The sequence below is a fragment of the Phoca vitulina genome, unplaced genomic scaffold (genome assembly GCF_004348235.1).
Source record: "Phoca vitulina isolate PV1807 unplaced genomic scaffold, GSC_HSeal_1.0 scaffold16, whole genome shotgun sequence".
In the NCBI taxonomy this organism is placed as follows: Eukaryota; Metazoa; Chordata; class Mammalia; order Carnivora; family Phocidae; genus Phoca; species Phoca vitulina.
The window spans coordinates 23585132-23604376 of record NW_022589719.1 but is presented as its reverse complement, the minus strand read 5'-3'; the positions used below and the strand labels follow the sequence as shown (position 1 = coordinate 23604376).

The 19245-nt window shown below is 42.0% G+C and overlaps 1 protein-coding gene across 4 annotated transcripts in view; it reads left to right on the top strand.

Annotated features, from left to right (window-relative positions):
• Positions 1–19245, top strand: part of AMBRA1 (autophagy and beclin 1 regulator 1) — a 171065-nt gene that overhangs the window by 23138 nt on the left and 128682 nt on the right. For 2 of the 4 annotated variants that reach the window (XM_032414022.1, XM_032414021.1), the window contains exons 1-7: positions 6302–6455; positions 6820–6878; positions 7375–7558; positions 8188–8360; positions 9501–9567; positions 10128–10274; positions 10545–11581. In XM_032414022.1, the coding sequence (XP_032269913.1) occupies positions 6321–6455; positions 6820–6878; positions 7375–7558; positions 8188–8360; positions 9501–9567; positions 10128–10274; positions 10545–11581 (1802 nt within the window). In that variant the 5' untranslated portion in view covers positions 6302–6320. Of the gene's footprint in view, positions 1–6201; positions 6456–6819; positions 6879–7374; positions 7559–8187; positions 8361–9500; positions 9568–10127; positions 11582–19245 lie in introns of those variants that run through there. The other 2 variants (XM_032414020.1, XM_032414019.1) reach the window with 2 other exon arrangements.

Here is a 19245-nt window from a genome sequence, read left to right as displayed (position 1 = left end):
GGGCCCAGCGTCAGGCTCCCTGCTCAGCGGGGAGTCTGTTTCTCCCTCTCCCACTCCCCCCTGCTTGTGTTCCCTCTCTCGCTGTGTCTCTCTGTCAGATAAGTGGATAAAATCTTTAAAAAGAAAAAATAAAAGTTAACCTTGGGATGAATCCTCTGTGTTATGGAATATATGTTGGTATTACATAATTGATCTGACTCTTAGACTTCCTACGTGGTTAGTGCAGTGGAGAGAGATGCAGTTACTCAAAGAAATGAGGTGATTTTATTCCATTTTAACAGTCCCTTACAGAGCTAATAGTTTTCTGATTCACACCCCTGGAATGCTATTGGAAGGGAGGATTTGGGATCTGAATTATTAGCCAGGTTGCAGATACAATTCTGACTTGTTGGTTCTGTTGTGTGTGTGTGTGTGTGTGTTTTTTTAAGATTTTATTTATTTATTTGTCAGACAGAGAAAGAAAACAAGCAGGAAGAGTGGCAGGCAGAGAGAGAAGCAGGCTCCTCACCGAGCAAGGAGACTGATGTGGGGCTCAATCCCAGGACCCTGGGATCATGACCTGAGCTGAAGGCAGATGCCTAACTGACTGAGCTACCCAGGCGTCCCTGTTGGTTCTGCTTTTTAATTCACTTTACTTATGGAGAGGTAGCTCAGATCTCATTTTATTATTATTATTATTTAGAGAAGGAGAGAGAGTAGAGAAAGAGAGAATCTTAAGCAGGCTCCACAGCCAGCACAGAGCCTGATGCAGGGCTCGATCTCACAACCCATGAGATCATGACCTGAGCCGAAATCAAGAGTTGGATACTTAACTGACTGAACCACCCAGGTGCCCCTCATTTAATTATTTTTGCCACAGAGACATACTTTATTTTCCTGAGTACTTTTTACTTTGTTGATGGTAATAGCCTTTGAAATGTTTCTTAGAAAAATCTGCTCCTCTTGGGAATTGTTAGCATTGTATATCTCTGGGGTTTTAGTTGGCTGTATTGTTTGGTGAGGGAGACCATGGTGAACCCCAAAGAGGATTCAGTACTAATGACAACAGTAACAGCAACGATGTTGACACTCTACCACTCTTTTCCTATTGGAGCTTCACAGCAACCTGATAAGTAGATATTACCATTCCTGTTTTACAGAGAAGGAAACTAAGTCTCAAAGAGGTTAAGTAACTTTCCTGAAGTCCCCTAGGGAGAAGGTGGAGTAAAAAGTTCCTGGCATTAGATGATCAAATTGCTAGGGGAACCTGTAAATCCAACTTTTAGTTCCCACTGGGTTGTGGCATACTCTCTAGGTGATTTTTATTATTAGTTGTTAAATACAATTATGTCCTAGAATTTTTTTTTTTTTTAAAGATTTTATTTATTTATTAGAGAGAGAATGAGAGAGAGAGCACATGAGAGGGGGGAGGGTCAGAGGGAGGAGCAGACTCCCTGCAGAGCAGGGAGCCCGATGCGGGACTTGATCCCGGGACTCCAGGATCATGACCTGAGCTGAAGGCAGTCGCCCAACCAACTGAGCCACCCAGGCGCCCCTGTCCTAGAATTAAAAGAAAGTCTTTAAAGGTGGTTTATCTTCCCATCTTTTCAGAGTGATCAGTCATGTTATGGGGGGCGGGGCATGTGGAAAGGGGTATTTGTTTTATGTACACATCTCAGTTGTGTCCTTCCGGTTCTCCTTGCATAAGGCCCTTGGTAACCGAGATTTGATTCTGGGGACTGTGTAATGGCATCACAAAGACTATTCTTGGCACCCTTTGTCTCAGTCTGCTTTAAGGGACAGATTGGGAAACTTGTTTCTTCCTCCTTTTTAAAAAGAGGAATGAAAAACACACTTGACTGGCACTTCCTCCTCAGCAATGGACCTGTCTGACTTCAGTCTGATTTAGCTCCTTTTGTTCCTTATAGAGAACAAAGTAAAATCTCTTCTCAGGTAGCTGTGAGTCTAAGTCCCTTATCCTTTTAAAGAAACAGAGCAAATATTTTTCTTCAGACAGAAGAGAAACTGCAATTGTTTTAGGCCCTTTGACTTCCTGGCATCAGTCCAGCTTTCTCATTTGAACTTTTAGTGTGTTTAGGTCCTTGGGAATTGATAGACAAGCTCTTTGGCAAGCCTGAGCTTGAGGTTTTTAGGGTTTTTTTTTTTGATAACATACTTGTAGCAGCTCTTTCCTCTTCCAATTCCTTTAGGAACTTTTTTGGTTGTATCACAGTTTTCTGAATCATACAATGTTTGTGACCTATATTTCCTTCCTCTTGAGTTACACAGGTCAGGTCATATTTTTTCTTTTTGTATGAATTGGACTGCTGCTGTTTTCACCGCATGTTATAAGATTATAAATGGTTTAAATGTATTTCTGTGAAAGTACTTTTATGTCACACTCTTAAGACAAGTGACCCTCAAAACTCATTTCTTCTGAACTTCTCTGTATTAGGTAAAAGAATTATGAGCTCAAAAAACAAATTAAGACTCCATAAAGGGTTAAAGTGAACTAATGGGAACTGTGTTTCTCGCACCTTCCTGGTTAGTAATTATTCAGCTGTGTGGCAGTTTCACTTCCAGACTTTTGGTGTTAAACCATGAATTGTCAGGGTCACCAAGTAGATTATTTCCTTCCAGTTATTTTGTCCTTAGTTGCTTCAGAAGGTTGGCTTACAGCATGTTGACATTTTCAGTGTGTACATACTTATTCCGTGCACTAATGAGGGATGAGAGCTCTACCATGAGGATACAGACTAGAGTTTGTTCCTTTGTCACTCCTTAGGGAACTTTGCTGTATGTATCTAGGAACTTGGAGTTGTGTCTTTCTGTAAAACCTTTCTGACTTTCTACATTTTAATATGGCAGGGAGAAAACTCCTTTCAGCACAGGCTATAAATATTTTTCCTTCTGTCTGTATTTGGATACATCTAGTTGTGTACTTTTCAGATTGCAGCCATTTGTGAAATGTAAAGAGCCCATTGTTGTTTCACTTTTTACAGTAAGTATTTATTACTTTTTAAATTTAAAAAGTGAAAACACTCCCTTTTCTAATTATTAAATCACTTATAGTCCTACCAGCTAAAGACAACCATGGTTAGTATTTATATTTCTTTTGTATCATTATTTTCCAAGATATAGATTATATATATATATATTTTTTTTTTTTACAAAATTGAGATCATACTGTATATGTAATTTTGTATTCTGCTTTTTTCACTTAAGAGGTATTTTTTTCACATCATTAAATATTTTTAAAATAAACTTCTAATAGGTAATACATTTCAAAAATAAAAATGACACAAAACGAAAATATTTGAGAAATCTTGCTTCCATCTTTGTCTCCATTCATCTTGTCCCTTCAGTCCCTAATGAGTGACCATTTAATTTCTTCTCTTATTCAAAAAGTAGCATTACTATACATAGTGCTCTGTACTTTGCTTTTCCCCTCTCTTCACAATATTTTATCTTGGAGATCTCTTGTTATCAGTACCCAGAGAATCTTCCTTACCACAGATTAGTCATCTAGTCCCCTTTTTACATAGACACTTGGGTTGTCCCCAGTTTGTGCTATTACAAACAATAAGACAGAAGTAGTAATTAAAGGGGGAAAAAACCCACTTACTCTGCTTCAGTTTTTAAGGCAAAGTTCTTTCCAAAGGAATGCCAGCTAATAAATGTAGAAGTAATGATGGAATTGGAAAAATCAACATTTTTTCAGCCCCTAAATGAAATAATTCAAGAAGGAATCATCAGTGACTGCTAAACTATTAAGCAAAAAGTTGAGAAGGAGCCAAATATTAGCCACAGATTGCTAATTGTAAAGGAGGGACTGTACCTTTATAGAGAGCTCTTTCAATTACAGACTCAACCAAGTAGTCATATTTTGCCAAATGATCACATAATTTACCATGTCCCACTAAGTGGGACAGCCTGACAATATGTGCCACCTGCTGTGCTGCATCGTGCGGTACATACATAGCATCACCTGTGAGGCATTCTTGCCAGAAACTGCTCAACCTAAATCTAATCAGTGTTTTAGACCTAACCTTCTGTTTATAGGAAATGTAAGGGATAGAGAGGTAAGCTAAATGACACTGTGAAGAAACAAACAGACAAAACTGAGATGTAAGACATTGTCCAAGTCACGTGTCCTGGGCTTTAAAAAAGCTTGTGTTGGGGGCACGTGGGTGACTCTTGATTTCGGCTCAGGTCATGATCTCAGGGTCATGAGATCAAGCCTTGTGTGTTGGGCTCTGAGATGAGGGTGGAGCCCGCTTAAGATGTTCTCTCTCTTGGGGCGCCTGGGTAGCTCAGTCATTGGGCGTCTGCCTTCGGCTCAGGTCATGATCCCTCGGTCCTGGGATCGAACCCCTCATTGGGCTCCCTGCTCAGTGGGGAGCCTGTTTCTCTCTTTGCCTGCTGCTCTGCCTGCTTGTGCTCTCTCTCTGTCAAATAAACAAGTGAAATCTTAAAAAAAAAAAAAAAAGATTCTGTCTCTCCCCCTGCCACTCCCCCTCTAAAAAAATAAGCTTATGTCGTAAGTAAATGTAAAACCAACCAAGGCAAAACTTGGAGGCCATTCTAGAGTAAAAGAGACTAAAGAGACATGACATCCAAATTCATTGCTTGAGTTTTGGTTGGATTGTTTTTTTTTTTTTTTTTTGTATAAGCCAACTATTAAAGACATTTTTTAGACAGTTGGGGACATTTGAATAAGGACTGAATATTAGATGATAATCAGTGTACTTACTGGTATTGTGGTTATGAAGTCAAATGTCCTTATTCCTAGCAGATGCACAATGAGGTATATAGGGTTAAAGCATCTTGAAACCTGATGAAATGGTTCAGAAAAAAGTAAAAAAACAACACAAATGTAGTGTGTTCATAGAGCCAGATAAAGCAGATGTGACAAAATATTAACAATTCTTGAGTCTAAGTTGCGAATAGTGTGTTTATTATATTGTTTTTTTCAACTTTTCTGCACATTTGAAATTTTTCATAACAGTTGAAACAGTGCTATAGTGAATAACATTTTACATGTATTTTTCTGAAATGCCATTTTATTGGGTTGCATATTCTTTAATTGTTGCATGGGTGTATGTTTTGCTGCTGGTTGACATTTTAGTTGAATTTTTATTTTATGATAGTTTTATGCCCTTATAGCTTGGTGGATGAGAAAAAGGAATTAAATTTTTTTCTTCTCTTTTATCCTCTCTCTGCTGCTCTGGAACTTTAGTGGAGAAGAGAAAAAGAGAGTGAGAAAGCTACCTCAAAGTAGTCCTCATGCACATGCTTTTAGGTAGGAGGTAGAGTTGAAGCTATTGCATAAGAACCAGACTTCGGAGCTCCTGGGTGGCTCAGTAGGTTCAGTAGCACCGACTCTTGGTTTCAGCACAGGTCATGATCTCAGGGTTGTGAGATCGAGCCCCGCGTTGGGCTCTGTGCTGGGCATGCAGTCTGCTTAAGATTCTCTCCCCCCCCCCCCCCCAAAAAAAAAGAGAGAGCTAGAACTCAAGTAATAACCTTTTAAAATTGGTTACCTGTTCTTTGGCTTGGAGCCTGCCCAAGTGATAAGGAGGGGGGCTGGTGGCTAGGGAGGCAGTGTGGTGCAGAAGGGAGGGCAGGTGCTGTGTTGTGTTTTGTTTTTGACAGGTTTTTAGAATTTTATTAGTAACAAAAGTTCTTCCTGCCTGATAAAATAGTAAGAGTAACTGCTTTAGAGAATGATCTATTCTTTAGATATAAGGCTGAGCTACTGAGGATATGAGAAAAATTTAAGGGTGAAATATTTTTGTTACCATATATGTTAATTAACTAGAATTTAAAAAAAAAACTTGGAAAAAAAAAGCATGAAATATTTTTGGAAGAAAAGTTTTGGGTGGCGCCTGGGTGGCTCAGTTGTTGGGCGTCTGCCTTCAGCTCAGGTCATGATCCCGGGGTCCTGGGATCGAGCCCTGCATCGGGCTCCCTGCTCCGCGGGAGGCCTGCTTCTCCCTCTGCGGCTCCCCCTGCTTGTGTTCCCTCTCTCCCTGCCTCTCTCTCTCTCAAATAAATAAATAAAATCTTAAAAAAAAAAAAAGTTTTGGGAGGAGGGTCTTTCCTGAGAGAGTGTCATTAAATGAAAAAATACTTAGCTCTTTGAGCTAGAATTGTATTTGCAGTGGGAAGCTTCTCTGATTGCAGAATAGATGTTCTTTGACTTTAATGTCCATCCTTTAGATTTCCATGAAGACAACTTACAAGGACCTGAATGGCTTCATTTTAGCTGCTTCAGCTTGTGGAGCTATTGCTCGCTCCTTCTCTCCCTGTGCCTGGTGTGACAGTGGCTGCTGAGCGCCATGAAGGTTGTTCCAGAGAAGAATGCTGTCCGGATACTCTGGGGGCGAGAACGGGGCACTCGGGCCTTTGGAGCGCAACGGCTTCTGCAGGAGCTAGTGGAAGATAAAACTCGGTGGATGAAATGGGAGGGCAAGGTAGGAAGAACAGATATTTTTGACGTTGGGTTTGTAGGGGTGACCATAGAATGGGGTTTTAGAATGGGCAAATGATGTAGAGTGGGGGTGTAATTTATTTTGTGTGAGGGAATTGATATATCTAACTTAACGGAGTTTTAAAAATAAATTTGGAAGAATTTATGGGCTAGAAATATCTTTTCCCTTTAGAGCTAGACATTTTTCTTAAAGGTATTTTGGATTTCTTTCTCTCAACTTGTGGCTTGATCATTGTCTCCAGTTTTTTAGCTTATACTGTAATCTACAGTGGCTTGTGTGCTTTTGAGAAAGAGTGAGCCATAGTTTATAAATAATGTATCTTAACTTTTTTTGGTTTGTTTTTCAGAGAGTAGAACTGCCGGATAGTCCACGCTCTACCTTCTTACTGGCCTTCAGCCCAGACAGGTACCTGGTGCTTATCTATAACTTAAGACTTGGTACAGCATTGCTTTCTGTATATTGGCCTGAGCTTGGTAACATCCCTAAGGGTTCTTTGAAGCTTTCCATGAACAGAGCTTTGCCAGAAGGGGAAAGAAAGTAGATGAGCAGCGCTAACCATAGAAATAATGGGGATAAGCAAAGGAAACAATGGACCTTGAGCATCTAAACTTGGAAAGTTTCTCAATTACAATCCTTTGCCGGTGTGATATAGGCCACTGATGGCATGGATTATTTTTTCAGCTGGGAAAAAATAGTCTCTGAAGGGGATCTGTGTCATTTGGGGACAGTGTAGAGAAGCCAAAGCTTTTAAAGATCAGAATACTTCTGTTGTTTGTGATGCCTAAGGTGTCGTTTTTCCACACTGGGGTGGGGGATACTCGAAAGCCGATTATCCAGAACTGATAAAGTTTGTTACCCTCCTACATACTTCACATTCATTTCCTACTCTTTGCTTCCCTAGGACTCTGTTGGCCTCCACCCACGTAAACCACAATATCTATATTACGGAGGTGAAGACTGGCAAGTGTGTTCATTCTTTGATTGGACACCGCCGTACTCCGTGGTGTGTCACTTTTCATCCCACCATCTCAGGCCTTATTGCTTCTGGCTGCCTAGATGGGGAGGTCAGGATTTGGGATTTGCATGTAAGTATTTCCATTTCTTTGGTATTCTAAATGCAGAGAGTTGTTTACCATTGAGTTCTTAACTGGAGGAGAGACTAGCCAGGTTCTTAGGACTACCTATGAGTAAGTGGTATTCGTTGCCCACTTAAATAAGGGGAAGTCTAGTCCCTATTCATCCGTTCTAAGATGAACACCCTATTTAACTATTCTTCCATCTGCCCATTGTGACATCGTATAGGAGGTTCTAAAATATGTTCAGGATAGATGCTTTTTTTTTAGAGCAAGGATTGTACTGTATTCTGATCATGATTGCCAAAGCAGTATGCTTCTTGTCCTGATGACTTGCTAGTGGGTTGCTGTGCACCATGTCATGCACCAAGCATGCGTTTTCACAGGCTTCAGAAGCAGGAACTGTGTGGATGCTCATTGCTTTGGATTGTAGATGCCTTGGCGAACTGAGCTGACAGTAATAATTTTCTGATAAATTGGTGACACTGCCAGATCACTGATTTTCTACATTTTACAGTGGACATATTTAAAGTAGGCCCTATAAGTAGTCATTTTACCTTAAATGGTCCTTTCTTGAAATTGACATCCCAGTCTGCTATCAGTTTGTAACCTGAGAATATTTGGGATTGGTTCATTTATAGGGTGGCAGTGAAAGCTGGTTCACAGACAGCAACAATGCCATTGCTTCTCTGGCTTTCCACCCTACGGCTCAGCTCCTGTTGATTGCCACTGCCAACGAGATCCACTTCTGGGATTGGAGTCGGCGGGAGCCCTTCGCTGTGGTGAAGACAGCTAGCGAGATGGAACGGGTCCGGTGAGTGCTCTGCCCACCAGCAATGTCTGGCATAGGACTAACATGGCAGAGAACATTTATACTTGCTGTCACCTCAGGAAGCAGTTTGCTATACCTGCTCAGAGCAGGTGGTTATCTGTACAGCTCTTCTGACTTTTTTTTTTTTTAAAGATTTTATTGATTTATTTGAGAGAGAGACAGAGATAGCGAGAAGAGAGCATGAGTGGGGAGGAGAGGGAAAAGTACGCTCCCGCTGAGCAGGGAGCTCCGTGCGGGGCTCGATCCCAGGACCCTGGGATCATGACCTATGCTGAAGGCAAATGCCCAACGACTGAGCCACGCAGGTGCCCCACTCCTCCGACTTTTTAAGCTGCTGGCCAATCAGTAGTTCATTTTCGCTGTTTCTGATTGGTCTCATCTCCTGGTCTCTGTAGACTAGGGTTGTTAGAATGTCTTTTAGGTTCAAAACTATCTGGGTTTGGGGTAAGGCCCTTTTTTGGGAAACCTGAAAGGTGTTCAGGTGGAGGTTAACTTGGTGGGAAGTTGCTAACATCAGTTATTTGTGTTTATCAAACTGGAAAATGGAGATGTCAAGTGTATCAAATCTGCTAATTGATATTTAGCCCTCAAGATCAAAACACACATCGCCTGAATTAAAGTTGATGCATTGGTTTTCTTTGGTCCTCTTGGTATTGAGGTTGGATATAAGAAAGTTTTCTAGTCTCAGCTATGTCACTTGGTGCTGAGACTGTTCATTGTCACCAGAACTCCTGCTTCTTGCCAGTGTAGCTGCTTCGTGAAGGAAGAACTAACTAACCCTGTGGCAGGGTATGGGAGTGTGCTACGCTTTACTGTTACGATAGGCTCTTCGCTGTGAACAAGTGTTTGTCTAATGCAGCTGCTTCTTGGTACCGAAGCCTAGATGCTTTTTGAAATTATTTTTGTGATACATATTCCCTTATTCTGGCAAGTGTGAGGAGGTACCAAGAAGTATTGAGCCCTATTATTTTGATCTCTTTGAAAGTTTTGAAAGTTTCTAGCATGAAGTGGATACCTAGGTAATCCCACAGTTACCAGTAGTGATTGCTATACATTTGAACCCAGGCTTCCTCTTCTCAGTTAACATCTGTGCGTGTCTGTCTTTCTCTCTTGTGTTTTCAGTCTGGTGAGATTTGATCCTCTTGGACACTACTTACTCACAGCCATCGTTAACCCCTCTAATCAGCAGGTAAGTTAGTCAGCAGTTCCAACTCCATCTGAACTGGGAGTGGTTTTCTAAACTAGCGTTCCAATTCCGATTATATTGGACTTGTCATTTGTAATGCCCAAGTGTTTCTTTTTCAGTCGAGATTGAAAACTAGCTTTGGACTGCATATTTAAAGTGCTAGTCATAGTCTTGACGGGGGAGTCCATTCTGAAACCCCCAAGTGATCACCTTATTCGAAGTAACCAGGCTGTGTTGGATAGCTTGTCATTTTTGTGCCTCTGGTGGTTGACATTTTTGCTTCCCTCACTGCCTCCGTGTCAGAGAGATGCACTTTGTAAAAGAATTGGTTTGCCCCCTTACCCATTCAGAAATGTCACTAATTGGAAGTGAATAATTTAATTCCATAGGATGATCCTGAAGCTGAAGCCAGTTAGTCCTCAGTGCTTCAGGGTAGGGTTATTGTCTCTCCATGAAGATTGTTTTCCTTGGCTGGTTGTCAGTAGTTAGTTTTCCTTGATTTATCTGGAGGTTCTACCTAACTGCCTCGCTCTCCCCCTGCCCCACCTCGCTCCACATTGCAGGGTGATGATGAACCAGAGATCCCAATAGACGGAACAGAGTTATCCCACTACCGTCAGCGTGCCCTGCTGCAATCACAGCCAGTTCGCCGGACGCCTCTCCTCCACAATTTCCTGCACATGCTGTCCTCCCGCTCCTCTGGCATCCAGGTGGGAGAGCAAAGCACAGTGCAAGATTCTGCTACCCCCTCACCCCCACCGCCTCCCCCTCAGCCCTCCACGGAGCGCCCCAGGACTTCCGCTTACATCCGGCTCCGACAGCGGGTCAGTTACCCCACAGCTGAGTGCTGCCAGCACCTTGGGATCCTGTGCCTTTGCAGCCGCTGCTCTGGCACTCGAGTTCCTTCCCTCTTGCCACACCAGGACAGCGTCCCCCCTGCTTCTGCCAGGGCTACTACCCCTTCCTTTTCTTTTGTACAGACCGAGCCCTTCCATCCCCCGGAGCAGGCCTCGTCAGCGCAGCAGGACCAGGGCCTCCTGAACCGGCCGTCTGCCTTCAGTACAGTCCAGAGTAGCACTGCCGGCAACACGCTCCGCAACCTCAGTCTGGGTCCCACCCGGCGCTCTTTGGGAGGCCCTTTGTCCAGCCACCCTTCTAGGTATCACCGAGAGATAGCTCCTGGGCTGACAGGGTCCGAGTGGACCCGGACAGTGCTCAGTCTGAACTCCCGCTCTGAGGCGGAATCCATGCCTCCGCCCAGGACCAGTGCCTCTTCGGTGAGTTTGCTGTCTGTGCTGAGACAGCAGGAAGGTGGCTCTCAAGCGTCTGTGTACACTTCAGCCACAGAAGGGAGGGGTTTTCCAGCTTCAGGGCTGGCCGCTGAGTCAGATGGAGGAAGTGGCTCCAGCCAAAACAACTCAGGCAGCATTCGCCATGAGCTTCAGTGTGACCTGAGACGCTTCTTTCTGGAATATGACCGGCTTCAGGAGCTGGACCACAGCCTGAGTGGAGAAGCCCCCCAGACCCAACAGGCCCAGGAAATGCTCAATAACAACATTGAGTCCGAGAGGCCAGGCCCCTCCCACCAGCCCACCCCACACAGTAGTGAGAACAACTCCAACCTGTCCCGTGGCCACCTGAACCGCTGTCGCGCTTGCCACAACCTCCTGACCTTCAACAACGACACCCTGCGCTGGGAAAGAACCACACCCAACTACTCCTCTAGCGAGGCCAGCTCCTCCTGGCAGGTCCCCAGCACCTTCGAGGGCATGCCATCGAGTGGCAGCCAGCTGCCACCCCTTGAGCGGACTGAGGGCCAAACGCCCAGCTCCAGCAGGCTGGAGTTGAGCAGCTCTGCTAGTCCGCAGGAGGAGAGGACTGTGGGGGTGGCCTTCAACCAGGAGACGGGCCACTGGGAAAGAATTTACACCCAGTCTAGCAGATCTGGAACTGTATCACAGGAAGCCTTACATCAGGATATGCCTGAGGAGAGCTCTGAGGAAGATTCACTCAGGAGGTAAGCAGGTGCTTTCTTGTCTTCTACATCCCTTACTTTTCTCCTTACGTCTCTTCCTTCAGTCCTGTAGATGTTGTGGCTGGATCTGGAGTGTCTGGGACCCATGCACCTGGTTCTGGTCTCCCTGATGTCCATTGCATCTTCTTGGAAATCTTGCTCTGGTGGCAGAGATAGAATGGGGCCTAACAGTATAAGTCACTTGGTTCTGCCAGCTCCTTTTCTGGCTGAGCTCGTGAGACCTTTAGCCTTAAAGGAGAACGTAGATCAGGTTAGAGGCACGAGAGGAGTTAGAGCCATTGACTTCCTCTGCCCTGCTTTTTGACCTTCTTGGAGGATTGTATGTGCAACACTGGTTACTGTGAAAAAAGAAAATGTCCCAGAGCGCTTAGGAATAAGTAGTAAAAGAGAATCCTGCTTGGTACAGATTAGTGTATTGGCTCTTTTTCAGTCGTGTCTCTTTGGACAGCTGTGTTCACCTTTTAAACCCTATCTTTTGGAATATTGCAACTTGACAAAAGGGAAAAGAAAATAATATGTACATATACATACATACATATATTTATATGTATATAAAAATGTATTATTTTTTATATTATTTTTTAGATAGCAAATTAGTTGCTTAGTTAAGATTCTTTGGGGAGATCTTCCAGATGGACATTCACCTCAAGGTGGGGAAGAATAATAATTCATAGAAGGAAGGCCTCTCCATACTCAGATCAGCATCCCAGGCAGCTCTTCCATGGAAGAAACAGAGTGGGTGTAGCTGACCGCCCACCACATGTTCCATGTATGGCTATGTGCGCATCTATCTTGATTTATTAGGGACTTCTTTCTGTAATTCTGTAAAGGTCACATCTAGCGTAATCACCAACTCCCAGAATATGCCTGTTGGATCCAAACAGCATATTGCTCTGCATTACATCCTCTGTTGAAGCAACTGAAATTTCTGACATAAGCTTCTAACAAGGGTGGGAATATGGATTGTGCACATAATGTACTTTTTATTTTGGGAGAATGCTTTAGAGAGAGTTACCCAGTTAATAAGTATTTGTTGAACGGTTACAATTTTTCCAGCACTGTGCTAGGCACTGTAGGGAATACAAAAGAAGTATAATACCTGGTCTTTACCAGCTGGGAGTGTTCTTATAGAGGCAGGACTTATTTACATGCAATTATATAAAAAATGTAGATGACCCAAATGCTACATTGTGTGGTACTGAGATTAAATGCAGTCTCATTTCAGAGAAAGGGAAGTACCATCAGAGAAGGCTGTACAAAATCAAGTCTTGAAAGATGGGTAGGATTTGGAAAGAGAAAGACCTTTTTATTTTAGGGGACCAGCACATTCTAAGACAGGAAAGAACATGTTCAGTGCAACATGGTGGTTACTAGGGGCTGTTGCTAAGGGGAAGATAGGACACTTGGTTGGATATGAAAGATAGACAAAACAATAGAGATTGTTACTATGCTCATATAATTGAGACCAATTCTGGATTAACATCTCCTAAATTCCCAGCTTTGGAATATTTTGCCTTGTATAATGACCCATATTAGGAACCTGAGGCTGTTACTCCTCTTTGTCAAGAGAGGTGGGAAGGTAGCAAGCACAGCGCCTGACATAGAGTAGGCATGCAAGAGGTTTATGAAAGGTAGTTGTAAAAGAACGGTCTTCAGTTACTGCTCTGAAAGCCTCCCAGGACCAGTTTCCATAGTACCCGTGGGCTTCTGGTCAGTTAGCCTTTGTGCGTTCTGTTGTAGCAGTACCTCTTCTGGTGTTGTTCTGAGAAATACCTACGTGGTTTAAAGTAAACTCTGATAATAATAAGAGATACCAATTACTGAGGGCCTACTATGTGTTAGGTACTGTATCTTTGCATTAATTATTTCTAATTTCCACCATAACTCTGCAAGGCAGGTATTAAATGTCTCATCTTACATTTGAGGAAAGTGAGTCGAGTTTCTTGTTAAAGATCCCTAAGTAGGTTGCTGAGTGGGGATTTGAATTCTAGTTTGTATGACTACAGATTTTTCTAAGCTGCCAACCATGGTATATTCCTTAGTATGATACCTCATTTTTAGGTGAACCATTTTTATTTATTTTTAGTTTCTTTTAGTTTTTTTATTATGATAATCTTCAAACATATAAAAATAAAGAGTAAAGTATAAGTGAATTTTCATATACCTATCATCTGACTTTAAAAATTATTAACACTTGTCCAGCTTTCATTCATCTGTATCCCCTGTTCACTCCCCCGACCCCGACATCATATAATTTCATCTGAAAATACTCTAATCTGTTTCTCTAGAGCAATGCTGTCCAATAAAACTTTCTACAGTGATGTAAGTGTTCTGTATCTGTGCTGTCCAGTATGGTAGGCATTAGCCACATGTGGCTATTAAGCATTCGAAATGTGGCTAGTGTGAGCTGAGGAGCTATGTGTACATTTTAAAATTTTAACTAAATGTAAATAGCCACGTGTGATTAAAGTATTAATCACTTCTTAATAAAAGTACTGTTTAAAACCCAGAAACTATGTTTGTGTTTTAAATAAAAAAGTTCAAATGTTTAAAAATGTAGGCTGTAGTAAATGAAAGCCCTTGCCATCTTGCTGTAAACAATTGTGTATATATATTTTTTCTTTTAAAAATATACAAATAATACATGGTTTCGTTGTAAAATACAGTAGTTACATGATTTATGGAGTCACTTGAGCTAGGATGAGATGTACTGTGGGGGCTGACAGCCTCCTCAAAAGTGAGGTACATTGTAAAATATTCCAAGTGCATAGCCTTTATAAAAGGGCCATCACTTCCTCATAATTTGAGTGGCTGCATTCTAGTGTAAATTACTAATACATACAGGTGCTACTCAGTATCTTCTGCCACCTTCAAAAAGGGACCTGATGTTCTCTAGCTGACGAGCTGGCCCTTGCTTGGATTTCCCCAGCAGGTGTCACTGTTGGGCTGTTGCTGCCGCTAGACTAGGCAGGTCGGCAGGAAAGGAAGGTGTCCTTAGTCTACTTGAATGGAGAAGGTTTATTCTTTGGCCTTGTAGTAGGAGATAGACAAAAGAAGCATATTTTGATCTTCGGTGCTGCTGATTTAATTAATGATGTTTGCAAATAGAATATTGAGCACAAATAGAATATTGAGCACAAGTGTGTATTAAGCTGTGTATAGTTCTGTTGCTGAGCTGTGATAACCAGTTCACAGTTTGTCTCCTTTTGCCTGTGGGCAGTAGAGGGCAAGCTGCCTGTGTAGTCTTGACTCCAGCTTACAACTTATAGCTTGGGTGGCAGGCCTTTTCCTCACCACCAGGAACTTTTTTTTTAAGATTTTATTTATTTATTTGACAGAGAGAGAGACACAGCGAGAGAGAGAGCACAAGCAGGGGGAGTGGGAGAGGGAGAAGCAGGCTTCCCGCAGAGCAGGGAGCCCGATGTGGGGCTGGATCCCAGGACGCCAGGATCGTGACCTGAGCCAAAGACAGACACTTAACCAACTGAGCCACCCAGGCGCCCCCAGAAACTTCTTTTTGGGTCTAATAGCCCAGGATCTAGCAGAAGATCAAGGTATTATGGCTCCCTGCAGCTTGCAGCAGGAGTCCCTGTGGCTTCGAAAGGCTGGTATTAGGAAAAAGGGAAAATTATTTAAATGGCATCTTAAAACTGCAGAAAACCTAGAGTGTATTTAGTCCAGCCTCTTTTTTTTTAATAGATGAAAAAACTTAGATGGGCAGAAATGACTTTTTAAGAGGTGCTTATAACAACGGTGGAATTCAAACCCTTAGGTCCTAAAGAGGGCACTCTTTCCTCCTCTTCATTTGCAATTAGTGCTTTCACATATTCAGTTTTCTCTATCAGAACCTCTGTTGCTCCTATAGATCATTGGCTGCGGCGGGGGGGGGAGTGGGTTCTTAAGTCAACTCTCTTGTAAGATATTGGAGGTCTAATAGATCATTTGTAATTATTGTCTCTCTGTAGAAATATAACCAATACAATGTTTTAGGGATACAGGAGAGACACTGTTTTAGTTAATAGCCCATAGAACTGCATTGATGAGTTTTTTTGAAGTGATCCCAGTTTGGGAAGTTCACTGTAAAAATCCCAACGAATGGGATATCAAAATCTGGGCCAAATCTTCCTCAACTAAATTATGTCTTCATTCCTTCTCCAGAAAGGTGACAAAGCCTTTCGTCTGAAGTATTTAGTAAGATTGAGTGTGTTCTGAGAACTGATGTCTTTTGATCTGCACTTTTCCCTTATGATAAAAGACGATTGGGGAAATTTGGCCCAGAACATTGAAGGTTAGAGTTGGAACCCCGCATTTGATTTCTCAGTTTTTTTAGACTTTGTGAGGGAATTGCTTTGGAGTTGGAGCAGTCTGAAGCCTCTTGAGGCTTTGTGGGCCAACTAACTTGTTTGATGCCTCAGCACTAGTCACATGGGGATTTTCCAGAGAGTGCTCAGCAGAAACATCATTGATAGAAGAAAATAAATGGATATATCTGCAGGTCTAATCATAGGTCCACAAGAGGGTGAAGGTGACCTAGAAATTAGGAAAGCACCAGTCTTTTCAGCTTTATCATAATAAAGACAGGGGTCCATCTTTAGTAGCTTTGCTGTGCCACTGACCTTACTGGATCTAAAGAGTTTATATATATAAAATCACTTTTGGTTTCTTTGGATGGGAGTATACTCAATTTATTATTCAAAACCTAAAACAGCTGTCCCCTTTTCCTTTGAGAAAACTTCACTGAATGTCCCAAATAATCACTTTCTCTTTGTTGCTTGTACTAGATAAAGATATTTACTTGTAATATTGACCCAAGACCCATTATTATGTCATATCCTTTAGTCTTCTAAGGAGTCATTGCCTTAATAATTTCTTGTTGAATGAATGAAGTGGCATTATCTAGAGTTGTACATGGAAGACAGCTTCTATAACTTGAGCTCAGGTGACCTAGACCTTGTTCCTCTGATGTTCCACTGTTGTGCTATGTTTCTAACTTGTGTATTGGTTGTCCTGAAGCCTTTAATAAGTCTTATTGCACCTGGTCTGCTGTCCTTCCTATTGGCTCCCACTGATGACTTGGGGCCTACATATTCCTTGAGTGTACCAGCATCATACAGCTTTCTCTCTCTCTCTTTTTTTTTTTTTAAAGATTTTATTTATTTATTTGACAGAGAGACACACAGCAAGAGAGGGAACACAAGCAGGGGGAGTGGGAGAAGCAGGCTTCCCGCTGAGCAGGGAGCCCGATGCGGGGCTCGATCCCAGGACCCTGGGATCATGACCTGAGCCGAAGGCAGACACTTAATGACTGAGCCACCCAGGCGCCCCTCTCTCTTTTTTTTTTAAGTTTTTGTTTTAATCATGCTCATTACCACAAGTGCTCTCCTTTTTTTTTTAAAGATTTTTTATTTGTTTATTTGAGAGAGAGAGAATGAGAGAGAGCAAGCACATGAGAGGGGGGAGGGTCAGAGGGAGAAGCAGACTCCCTGCCGAGCAGGGAGCCCGATGCGGGACTCGATCCAGGGACTCCAGGATCATGACCTGAGCCGAAGGCAGTCGCTTAACCAACTGAGCCACCCAGGCGCCCACCACAAGTGCTCTCCTTAATCCCCATCACCTATTTCACCCATGCCCCTGCCCACCTCCCCTCTGGAAACCATCAGTTTATTCTCTATAGATAAGAGTCTGTTTCTTGGTTTGTCTCTTTCTCTCCCCACCCCTCCGCCTTTGCTCATTTGTTTTGTTTTTTAAATACCACATATGAGTGAAATCATATGGTATTTGTCTTCTCTGAGTTATTTCACTTAGCATTATACTCTCTAGCTCCATCCGTGTCATTGCAGTTGGGAAGATTTCATTCTTTTTTTTGGCTGAATAATATTCCAATGCATATGTATACACCACATCTTCTTTATCCATTCATCCAACATAGGGGTGCACGTATCCCTTTGAATTAGTATTTTTGTATTCTTTGGGTAAATACCCAGTAGCATGCTTGCTGGATTGTAGGATAGTTCTATTTTTAACTTTCTGAGGACCCTCCATATTGTTTTCCAGAGTGGCTGTACCAGTTTGCATTCCCACCAACAGTCAAGAAGGTTACTTTTTCTCCACATCCTCCCCAACACCTGTTGTTTTTGGTATTGTTGGTTTTAGCCATTCTGACAGATGTGAGATGCTATCTTATTGTAGTTTTGATTTGCATTTCCCTGATGATGAGTGACAATGAGCATCTTTTCATGTATCAGCCATCTGGATGTCTTCTTTGGAGACATGTCTGTTCATGTCTTCTACCCATTTTTAAATTGGATTATTTGTTTTTTGGGTGTTGAGAGTTTTATATGGTCTTTATATATTTTGGATACTAACCCTTTATCAGGTATGTTCTTCGCAAATATCTTCTCCCATTCCCTAGGTTGCCCTTCAGTTTTGTAAATTGCTTCCTTCTCTGTGCAGACGCTTTTTATTTTGATGTAGTCCAATAGTTTTATTTTTGCTTTTGTTTCCCTTGCCTCAGGGGACCTATCTAGAAAAAAGTTGCTCTAGCTGATGTCAGAGAAATGACTGTCTTGCTTTCTTCTAGGATTCTTATGTTTCAGGTCTCACATTTAGATTTTTAAATTCATTTTGAATTTATTTTTGTATATGGTATAAGAAAGTGGTCCAGTTTCATTCATCTACCTGTAGCTTTCCAGTTTTCCCAGCACCATTTTTTGAAGAGACTTTTTCCCATTGGATATTTTTTCCTACTTTGTTGAAGATTAATTAACCGCATAATTGTGGGTTTATTTCTGGATTTTTTATTGTGTTCTATTGATATGTGTGTCTGTTATTGTGCCAGTACCATGCTCTTTTGATCACTACAGCTTTGTAATATAACTTGAAGTCCAGAAATGTGATGCCTCCAGCTTTGCTTTTCTTTTTCAAGATTGCTTTGGCTAGGGGCGCCTGGGTGGCTCAGTCGTTAAGCGTCTGCCTTCGGCTCAGGTCATGATCCCAGGGTCCTGGGATCGAGCCCCACATCCGGCTCCCTGCTCCGCGGGAAGCCTGCTTCTCCCTCTCCCACTCCCCCTGCTTGTGTTCCTGCTCTCGCTATCTCTCTCTGTCAAATAAATAAATAAAATCTAAAAAAAAAAAAAAAAAAAAAAAAATTGCTTTGGCTATGTGGGATCTTTTGTGGTTCCATACAGATTTTAGGATTGTTTGTTCTAGTTCTGTGAAAAATGCTGTTGGTATTTTATAGGGATTGCATTAAATGCGTAGAGTGCTTTGAGTAGTATAGACATTTTTAACAGTATTTGTTTTTCTAATCCATGAGCATGGGATGTCTTTCCATTTCTTTGTGTCATCTTCAATTTCTTTCATCAGTGTTTTATAGTTTTCAGAGGACAAGTCTTTCACTTCTTGGGTTAGGTTTATTCCTGAGTATCTTATTATTTGTGGTGCAATTATAAACAGAATTGTTTTAATTTCTCTTTCTGGTGCTTCATTACTGGTGTACAGAAATGCAACAGATTTCCATACATTGATTTTGTATCCTACAACTTTACTTAATTCGTTTATTAGTTCTAGCAGTTTTATGGTCGAGTTTTTTGGGTTTTCTATATATAGTATCATGTCATATGCAAATAGTGACAGTTTTACTTTTT